We start from the raw sequence: 10,929 nt of genomic DNA, 5'->3' as shown, positions 1-10,929 counted from the left end.
CAGACCTAGCAGCAACCCTAATTGCGCAGCAGACACTCCAGTGACGTGTCATGTTGAGGGAGAGAATAATGATGCTTGTAACAACTGTGCTTATATAGTGCTTTTCTAGATAGATTAGTGCCCTACTCAGAGCAATGAACAAAGCCAGGGTTATTTCCCCCACAATAGAGCTTGGGAGCTGGGGCTGAGTGGAGTGGCTGACCCAAGGCCACCTGCTGAGCTCAAGGCAGTAGTGAGATTTGAAGCAGAGTGCTGATTTGCAGCCCAAGCACTTAACCACTGTGCTACAGCAATCCTCTGTACAACTACAAGCATGCCATTGTTGTCCTCCGTAAAATATCGGAGCGCATTAAAGAGAGGGTGTGCAACAATAATGTAAAGGTGAAAATAAACAGGTCAGTTATTGGCTCGATATGACAACGGGCAGGGTAAGTAACAGATGGATGGGGAAGTTAAGCCTCATGGGGAGGTTTTTTGCAAATGGAATGCTAATGCTTCACTGCATCCTGAGGAGGTTCTTTTGCATATGGATTGGTGCTTGATATGCTAATCTTATCTGCAGGGCTATTGTAAGATGTAGAGTATTTTGTTAGCCTGGTGTTTTTCAGGACTGGAAACCAAGCTCTATTCATTCTTAAAGTCTCTTCTTTCCTGTTGAAGTTGTGCTTATGCTTATGAATTTCAATGGCTTCCCTGAAATGTCAGGAACTACAATGCCAAGACCGCAGCGATACAGCCCGGAAAATCCACAACGACCATCGTTCTCCAGCCGTGAAAGCCTTTGACAATAAAACTATAGACTTTGCTTCTATGTACTGTCTGTTGCTGTAAGTATGATGCTACTGGAGAGTGTATATGTTGTTGAATATGTCAGTCTTAGAATTGCTTACGTTCTGTTTAGCATTTCTTCAAGCCTGCTAGTTTTAAAGCTTTGCATATTTGCATTTACTTATTTGCAATTACATTGTTTGTTGAAATGTCTTTGAAATGGACTGTACTGACTCACACTGTGTAATCCACCTTGAGTCTCAGCGAGCAACTAATGCGAATGAATAAAGAAAGAAGGCAGACCCAGGAATGAAGAAGTGTGGCTGAAATGGAGCAGTCAAAAGGATGTGAAACTTTATGGCATGTGTTTCAATTGTTAACAAATGGAAGTTAGCCAGGTTTTCTTTCTTTCTTTTTAAAATATAGTTGTAATTGTAATGTTAGTAATAAACTCGGATTTTAAAAAACATAGTTGTTTTTCCACCCCCCACCATGTTCTTAGAAACTAGAGGGTAAATTTGAAGTGCGGGCTGGTAGAATTCAAGATATGAAAGATGGTTGTGCTCAGACATTGATACCAACCAATGAATCAAAAAGATGGGGGAATGGAGATCCCATCTTTGCTTGGTATTGAAAAGGAAGAAAAGAAAAGGCTTGCTCTGTTCTTCTGTGGCTCAGATACAATGATCAGTTCAAGGCCCAGAATGGGAAGCTTCATTTAGTCTTTGTTCTCCCCCTTCCTCTAGTTTATCCTCACAACAACCACCCTGTGACGTAGGTTGGGGCAAGATAGAGTGGCTAACTAGCCCAAAGTTACCCAGTGAGCTTCTATGGCAGAATGGTGGCTCAGACCTGGGTTTCCCAGATCCTAGTCTGGCTCTCTGGTGTGCTTGAAACAATGGAAGCCGCTTAAGTCAGAGGCTGGCTCCTTAGGCTGAAAGAAGGCATCAAACTGTGTTGAGCAGAATGGCTAAATCTACCCCACTATTTGTGAAACCCCAGTCCCCTCATCTCACTATTTGTAATGTTGAGACTATAACCGTGCCTTACATATAGGCTCAGGTGGATCTGCAGTAGACCAGCGAGATTCAAATCCACTAGCACCTTTAAAGACCAACAAGTTTTCCAGGCTGTAAGCTTTTGACAGTCAAAGCTTCCTTCGTCAGATACCAGATATCTTACAAAGGGAGCTTTGACTCTCAAAAGCTTATACCCTGGTAATCTTGTCAGTGTTTAAGGTGCTACTGGACTCAAAGCTTGTTCTTCTTACTTTATAGGGTTGTTGTACAAGTTATAAGAGACTCCCTTTGAACACTCTAAAGCATTCTATAAAGGCTCAGCATTATTGTTATTGCTATTATTAGGCCACAGGCTCAAGGATGGATGCAGCATTTTCTATTGCTTGGACAACAATTGTCAGGTGCTGGTGGACATCCTCCCAGTTGCCTGACTTCTTGGCACTGATGTACGCATCAGCAAGGCCAGGAAAGGTGGCAATGAAAGATGATCTGGAGGCCATGATAATGTGGCTGTGTGGAGAGAAAAACGCAGAAGTGAGAAGGGACAGTATATATCAAATGTATTTGAGTACATTTTAAAAAATTGTTTATTTCATTTATAGGCTGTCTTTCTTGCTGAGGCTCGAAGCTATTACACATCGAGAACAATGCAATAAGAACAATAGAGAACACAGAACCAACAGCAAAGACTGGGCTACAAAATTACAGGGTAATATGTCCTAAAAACAGGACAATACATGCAAATAAAGTAACCCAGATGAATCGCAAAACTGGTCAATGCAGAAATAAGCACTGAAGTATATAAAAAGAACAGAGCTATGAAAACACAGTAAACTTCACAGATGTTAGACAGCTTTGTTTCTATAGTTTATTGTAGGCAAAAAGACAACACAAGGCAGGGTTCTTAACCTCAGGTTTTATGCTTCTGTCCCTCTTTTTGCCTCTGATATACTTTCTCCTCCCATCTTTCTTATCTGACCTTACTCTGCTTTTTCTTTCACTATAGAGGGGAGTTCATCTGCCCAGCAACAGATGACGCTCTCCCTAACCAGACACACTTCTAAACAGCAACAATAAGCTGCAAAACAACTATTAAAACACAAAACCTATTCTGTATTATAAAAATGTCCTCCTGAGCATTTTCTGTTTACACATTCTATGGAATGCTAAGAATGGGGAATTCTCTGTCATTGACATCAGGTTTCTGCTTCCTCTTAGCTGGCCAGCAGTGGGGAGAAAGATAGCAGGAAATGGGGGGTGTCAGCAACGTCCCAGCATACTAACATCACTCCTCATGTGTCCACAAGTGATGTCAGCACATTGCTGGGAGCTGCTGGGAATGCTCTAGTAATTGGGCAAAACTTTATGGTTAAACCAAATACCAGAACATCCCAATGCCCCCAACAATGCATTGAAAGCACTTCTGGGGTCACGGGAATGATGTCATGCCAGGTGCACGGGAGCAATGTCACTGGCGAGCCACCCTGCCACTTAATAAGTCTCCCTTACCCCCTGCCAGTTACTGGGGGGATCTGGCAACCCTAAGAAGAGCATACAAGGTTTTTTTGCCTCATCAGACCTTAAGTACAGGCAGCTGTCAATCTGAACTATTTGCAAGATGAACCACCTTATTCCCTATTATTAAAAAATGCCCTCATGGTCAGCTCTATTTCACAATTGTAAAAGTGTAGGAGCTTTCCTGTTCACCTTAGAGATAAACTACACGAGACAAATTACACGAGGATACTCAAGTGAAGGGAGATGCAATGTTAGATGAGAAGCATAGTTTGAATTTCACCTCTCTCTACAGAGCAGGCAAAGATTGCTCCTCAGAGGATTTGTTCATTGCCAGAGAAGGCTCTGTCAATTATTAACAAACCTTCTGAGAAGTGATTTTTGCAGCTCTGTAGAGTGGTGAAATTAACAAACCCTCTGAGGATAAATCTTTGCCGGCTCTGTAGAGAGAGGTGAAATTCAAACTACATTTCACGGCTAACATTGTATCTCCCTTCACTTGAGTGTCCCCGTGTACTTCGTCTCGTGTAGTTTAGCTTTTAGACAGCCCATTCCGCTACGACAGCGAATGCTCAGGTATGGGAAGCTATTGATCCGACTATTTGCAGGGTGGCACCTTCAGAAGGCATTAGTCAGATCTCACCGTGGAGCATATTGTGAAAGGTGATCCTGTATAGCTATATAGGTTCTAGGCCATGAAGGATCTCATAGGTGATAACCAAAACCTTGAGTTAAATCTGGTAATTAACGGGCAGCCAACAGAGGGATTGTAGAATAGGTGTAATGTGTATTTTCCATCTGACTCCTGATAGTAATTGAGTTTTCCAAGCTAGAGAGACTGTGGAAGTAGGAAGAGGTTTCCCCCGACTCTGAGCTCCCAAATTGGTTGAGATTCTGGGTGAGTGTCCCAGATCCGAGTTAGAGAGTCCACATGTGTCTAAGGAAAAATGTGAAAGTGAGCACATGTGGTAATAACACTAATGGTGGCACTTTCCCCCAATGCAGAGCCCTTCTTTGAGGTGCCTTGTGCCAAAAAGACATGGCATTAACAGGACCAGAATATCCTAGGAAAGTGGGTTTATTGATCCATTTACCTGTAATAATACTTGTCTGGGAAGGCCCTGGGGTTTAGGAATGCCCTTTCTAGCAACATCAGCTGGTCATTCACCATCCGCACCTGGAGGGGACTGTTGAGAGAGAGAGAGAGGACAGGTTAGGGAGAAGAGCGCTGGGCTCAGGTTTCTTGAGCGTCACAGCCCCAGCAAAGTGCACAGAGATACAAACATAATAACAACAACAATCACTACTACTACAACAACAACAGCATTCAATTTATATACCACCCTTCAGGCCAACTTAATGCCACACTAAGGGCAGTTTACAAAGTGTGTTATTATTATCCTCACGACCATCACCCTTTGAGGTGGGTGGGGCTGAGAGAGCTCCGAGAGAGCTGTGATTGACCCAAGGCCACCCAGCTGGCTTCAACCGGAGGAGTGGGGAATCAAACCCAGTTCTCCAGATTAGAGTCCTGCTGCTCTTATCCACTACACCAAACTGATTCCCTACAGCAACCCTACTGGATCAGACCAATGGTCCAGCTAGCCTAGTATCTCATTTCCATTAACAGGCCAGTCAGATGCCACAGCGAAGTTCATAAGCAGGGCCTGCTGGCAACAACTTTCGTCTGCTCACTGCTCCCCGGCATGTGGTTCTGAATGCAGAGGTCCCATTCAGCTATTATGCCTAATATGCAATGATAAAACGAATCCTCTAAAAATCTGTCTGTCTTTTAAGTCCATCTCTGCCAGTGGGCATCACTGCATCACGTGGCACTGGGTTCCACAATCAACCACCCATGGTGTGAAGCGCTGCTTCCTCCTGTCTGTCTTGAATCTACTGCCAATCATACAGTGATCCCCACCCCCACCCCCGTGGCAGTTTCTAGTATTACAGTAGAGGGGAAACGTTTCTCTATAAATATTTTCATACTATGAATATTTTGTAGACTTCTGTCATGTATGGCATGTTGCCTCTTTCCCTAAACAAATCCCCAAATGCTTTAGCCTTGCCCTTTTCCGCACTTTTCCCAGTTCTTCATATCTCTTTTTTGCAGTGACCAGAATTGTATACAGTATTCCAAATCAGGCCACACTAGGGACTTCTACAAGGGGATTATTATACTGGGTATTTTATTCTCAATCCCTTTTCTAGTGTCCCTTAGCATGGAATTTGCCTTTTCGTATCTCCACGACACACTCAGCTGACATTCTGACACTTTCACTAAGCTATCCACCAAAATCGCCAGGCCTTTTTCTTGATCTACCACCACCAATTCAGTTTCTAGGTGAAATTGGAAGAGGGGGCCACACTTTGTACTGACGTTGAATTTCATCTGCCATTTCATTTCCCATTTGCTCAGTTGGAGAAAACCTACATGGCTGGTGAAGGTCAAGTTCATTTACAAAGCTGGCGATGCAGTGCCTCCCTGAGGCAATATCTGACACCAGCTAGTCTTTGGACGTGTCAGAAAATAACATTGGGAACTCATTCAGCCTACGCTTGATGCCAAGTCTTGCTCTGATCAGCTCTCTGAATTTTTTGCATCTTGTCTAGCTAACATAAGTTTTTAGCGGTTAAGAGACTGAACTATCATCCCAGAGACTACCAGTCCACATCTCATCCCAGCATAGTGTTACCAACTCCAGTTTAGGAAATTCCTGGAAATCTGGGAGTGGGGCCTGTGGAGGGGAGAGCTTTTATCTAGAATCTGGGGAGAGCTTTCTCCTAGAATCTATGGCATACCACAGAGTTTGACCACTGAAGCTGCTCTTTTCTCTAGGGGAACTGCTTTTTGTAGTCTGGATATCAGTTGCAAATCTGAGAAATCTCCAGGCCCCACCTGGAGGCTGGCAACCCTAGTCCTGCCACAAACTCACCTTAGGCCTTCTGTCTCTCAGCTTCCTCATCTACAATACTGGGTATAACTCTATCCGTTTATATTCAAGGCTTGTCATAAAGATTACTGAGATGAATGAATGTGAAGAGCTTTGAATGTGCCCACAATACTTTATAAATCCTACAGAACATTATTAAGGGAGGGAGGCTGCTGACCTGGGAGACGCTTCTTCTTGCAAACGGGCAATGCGCTGGTGGAGGCCGGCAGCTGCTGACTTGAATTGCGAAATTGCATTCTGGAGTGGGACTGGAAAGGGTGGGAGGGAGCCAAATGTATTTATTAATTAAGATATTTATAACCCTCTTTTCAATTAAAGCATTCAAGATGGTTAAGAAAAAGTTTGCTAAGAATCAAAAAGACACAATGGGTAACCCTAGCCCATAAACTAACTGTGAGCCCCTGAACTTATAACACTGGCGGTTCTTTCTATGACCTTTTTCTTATTTCTGCATCTCAGCTCATGGGTATGCTCTCTCCTGCATCTCCTCTGGTTTCTCTAGAATCAGGGCTTTTTTTCAGCTGGAACACAGTAGAATGGAGTTCCAGAACCTCTTGAAAATGGTCACATGGCTGGTGGCCCCGCCCCCAATCTCCAGACAGAGGGGAGTTTAGATTGCCCTCCGCACCAGCGCGGAGGGCAATCTCAACTCCCCTCTGTCTGGAGGTCAGGGGGCGGGGCCACCAGCCATGTGACCATTTTCTCTGAGGGCAACCCACTGAGTTCCACCACCTCTTTCCCCAGAAAAAAGCCCTGTCTAGAATTATGGCTCAGTTTACATATTGGGTGAAACTATGAGTCTGTCTACACGAGACCTCTTACACGAGGATGCCCAAATGAAGGGAGACGCAATGTTAGCCAGAAAGTGTAGTTTAAAAATACAAGACAGAGCCAAAGTTGAAATTTACAGGGCTTTCTGGGAGGTGAAGATGAAATAAACAAACCCTCTGAGAAGCGATCTTTGCTGCTCTAGAAAGGAGAAATTGTCTTTTTAAACTACACTTCCCAGCTAACATTGTGTCTCCCTTCTCTTGGGCATCTTTGTGAAAGAGGTCTCATGTACAGAGACTCTATGATTCAACAATAGTTCGTGATTGTCTGAATAAAGGCCGCTCCACAAACTAGTTAGTTACAGTCCATCAAACTAGGATCTGAAAGCACAGTTTGAAGTTGGTTTATTAACCACGGTTCGAAGCTTTAACTATGATTTTGCATGATGTACAAATGCAGTCATCCTGGCTTGTTTCCTAGAACTGCCATCATGGACTTTCCAACAATGACACTTTTCCAGCATTTAAGTGACTGTGTTGCAAGCTGAATCCTGGTTTTGCAGACTAACCATAATTAAAACGAACCACGTGTTTGCGTTTTGCATGAACCAAGATTAACAGTGTAATCCTAAGAAGAGTTACACCCCTCTGAAATCAATGAGTTTAGAAGGGTGTGAGTAGTAACTGTTACTACTGGCATGATTGCTTAGCGTTGCATTGTAAATCTCAGAGTGGGGAGCAGGTGCCTGATCTTTAGTGTCAACACCTGTGCATGAACATTAAGGCACCATGTTGTGCACAGACTGCCATGTGTGTGTTATGTGCCATCAAGTCATCTCCGACCTATGGTGAACCTATGAATGAAAGACCTCCAAAATATCCTATCGTTAACAGACTTACTCAGATCTTGCAAACTGGAGGATGTGGCTTCCTTTATTGAGTCAAGCCATTTCATTTTGGATCTGCCTCTTTTCCTACTGCCTTTCACTTTTCCAAGCATTATTGACTTTTCCAGAGAATCTTGTCTTCTCATGATGTGACCAAACTATGATAGTCTCAGTTTTGTCATTTTAACTTCTAGGGAGAATTTGGGCTTGCTTTGATCTAGAACTCACTTATTTGTCTTTTTGGCTATCCATGGTATCCACAAAACTCTCCTCTAGCACCACATTTCAAATGAATCAATTTTCTTCTTGTCAGCTTTCTTCACTGTCCAACTTTCACATCCATACATAGTAATGGGAAATACCATAGTTTGGATGATCTTGGTCCCCAGGGAGACATGTTTATATTTAAAGATCTTATCTAGCTCCCTCACATGCTCTTCCAAGTCTCAATCTTCTTCTGATTTCTTGGGTGCAGTCTCCCTTTTGGTTGATGATTGAGTGAGGGAATAGAAAATCTTGAACAATTTCAATTTTCCTATTGTCAGCTTTAAAATTGTGTAATTCCTCAGTAGTCATTACTTTTGTTTTCCTGAACTTCAGCTGTAATTTTCTCCTTTAACCTTCCTCAGTAGTCATTTCTTCACTGTTTTCTGCCAATAACATGGTGTCATCAGCATATTTCAAATTGTTAATGTTCCTTCCACCAATTTTCACTCTACCTTCTTCTTAATCTAATTCACCTTTCCTTATGCCATGTGTTACCCTTTTCTAACATATTGCAAGACTATTATGCAGTCCTAATATATATGTAACAAACACTCCTGGCTTTTAAATCAACATAGGATAGGCTATTGCATGGTAATTCAGTGTAGCAGAGAGACTATTCAGCAAGTTAACTTGTAATGGTGGAGAACGGAGGGTTTAGGCAGAGATCCTTGTTTTGAGAACAGGGGAGTTAACAAGTATTGTCTATTTTCAGCTGTGATGTATGGGGGATACATTCCCTTTGATTTCCATACTTTAGTACATCCAGGGGTCATTTTGTAGAAAAAGAGCTGGAGGAACTCATTAGCATCACCAGAAGTGTGTCATTGGCATAGCTGACTTGCATATGCCACACCCCCTGACATCACCTATCCTGGCTGTTTTAGACCCAATCTTCGCCATTCAGGGCCGAAATTGGGCCCAAAATGGCAAAAAGGGGACCAAAATGGTCAAGATTGGGCCACTGCTGAGTGGGAGAGTGATCCACCACCCGTCTGAGGCCCGATCCGGGCCATTTCGGCCCCAATCCAGGCTGAAATGGGCCCAAAATGGCCGAGAGTCAGGTGGGTGGGGCTACCTGACATGTGACCTCTCTGGGGACCTGCCGGAACTGCGTTCCAGCTCATTCCCCCTTGAAATGAGCCCTGAGTACATCTAGCTCTCCATAAGATCAGGTCCACTCTACAGGATATCTCACGGGGATTTATGCAGGCTGCCCCCGTGGCTATCACCCACCCAGCAACACACAGCACCATATCAATATGCCACCATCTCACCAAGCGACACGCTGTGGTTTTTCAGGTCTTCCACAATATACTCATGGTCTACTGCTTTGTACAACGTTTCCAGCATCTCTCCATAGTCAATTGCATTGAGTGGAAGTATCAAGGTATCTGCCAAGCGCACCAAAACGTTGCCAGCTATCCGTGCCACAGCCTGGTGGCTGGTGAACCCTGGAAGAGAAAGAGAAGGATTGACTGAATTGCTTCACTAACCAACCTGGGTCACAGTCAGTGGAGATCCAAAGTGGCTTACATTGTTCTCCATTTTATCCTCACAACAACCCTGTGAGGTAGGTTTGGTTAAGTGTGCTTGACTGGTGCAAACTTCCATGGCAGAGTAGGGAATCAAACTTGAGACTTCCAGATCCTAGTGTGACACTCTAATCTCTGTACCAGATAAGGTATGAAATGGAAAGGGGATGGGGGGAGGCATTGTGAAAAATTGGACTAACATTGAGAATGAAATGAAAGTAATCGGTGAATGAGTGACCGTAGAATTATCAGCTTAAAAATCCAGAGGAGTTAGCCGTGTTAGTCTGTAGTTGCAAAATGGTAAAGAGACCCGTAGCACCTTTAAGACTAACCACCTTTATTGTAGCATAAGCTTTTGATGAGCCCTGTGGCACAGAGTGGTAAGCTGCAGTACTGCAGCCCAAGCTCTGCTTACAACCTGAGTTCGATCCTGGCGGAAGCTGGGTTCAGGTAGATAACTCAAGGTTGACTCAGCCTTCCATTCTTCCAAGGTCAGTAAAATGAGTACCTGGGGGTAAAGTGTAGATGACTGGGGAAGGCAATGGCAAACCACCTTGTAAAAAGTCCTCCAGGAAAACATGGACGTCCCCCCATGGGTCAGTAATGGCTTGGTGCTTGCACAGGGGACTACCTTTACCTTTACCTAAGCTTTTGAGAACCACAGTTCTCTTCGTCAGATGCATCTGATGAAGAGAACTGTGGTTCTTGAAAGCTTATGCTACAATAGTTGGCACATCAAGCACCAATCCATATGCAAAAGAACCTCCTCAGGATACAGTGAAGCCTCCCGCCATTAGCATTCCACACCCTGGGAAACTCCTACAGGATGACTCAGCTCAGTCCCACCCCTCCTGAGTAGATATAAATGACCTGCCACATCTTTTCCACACTGTGACACTGAGAGATCTCTATCTTTTGGTGCTACACCTCTGAAGATGCCAGCCACAGCTGCTGGCGAAACGTCAGGAACTACAATGCCAAGACCACAGCAATATAGCCCGGAAAACCCACAACAACCATCGTTCTCCAGCCGTGAAAGCCTTCGACAATACATCGAACACCTCTACGGGGAGGAAACATTCCAACAGACCCGGAGATTGGAAACACTTCGGAACAAGAAAGCACATCTACTCTGTTCTTTAACCTTTCTCCTACGCTGCAGGGACACAAGAACCATTCCATCTTTCCTCATAACAAAAAGAATCTTCAAAACC

General features: G+C 43.9%; 1 protein-coding gene across 2 annotated transcripts in view; it reads right to left on the bottom strand.

Moving 5' to 3' along the window:
* Positions 1–1,142: 1,142 nt before the first annotated feature.
* NAALADL1 (N-acetylated alpha-linked acidic dipeptidase like 1) overlaps positions 1,143–10,929 on the bottom strand; it is a 35,959-nt gene continuing 26,172 nt past the window's right edge. Inside the window, exons 16-19 of one of the 2 annotated variants that reach the window (XM_055001333.1) lie at positions 9,458–9,634; positions 6,417–6,507; positions 4,397–4,489; positions 1,143–2,297 (exon numbers count right to left, since the gene is read on the bottom strand). In XM_055001333.1, coding sequence (XP_054857308.1) covers positions 2,129–2,297; positions 4,397–4,489; positions 6,417–6,507; positions 9,458–9,634 — 530 coding nt within the window. In that variant the 3' untranslated portion in view covers positions 1,143–2,128. Of the gene's footprint in view, positions 2,298–4,125; positions 4,240–4,396; positions 4,490–6,416; positions 6,508–9,457; positions 9,635–10,929 lie in introns of those variants that run through there. The other variant, XM_055001341.1, reaches the window with a different exon arrangement.

Source organism: Eublepharis macularius, chromosome 1 (assembly GCF_028583425.1).
Source record: "Eublepharis macularius isolate TG4126 chromosome 1, MPM_Emac_v1.0, whole genome shotgun sequence".
Lineage (NCBI taxonomy): Eukaryota > Metazoa > Chordata > Lepidosauria > Squamata > Eublepharidae > Eublepharis > Eublepharis macularius.
Note: the sequence above shows the minus strand (reverse complement) of the source record. Positions and strands in the feature narration are given on the sequence as shown.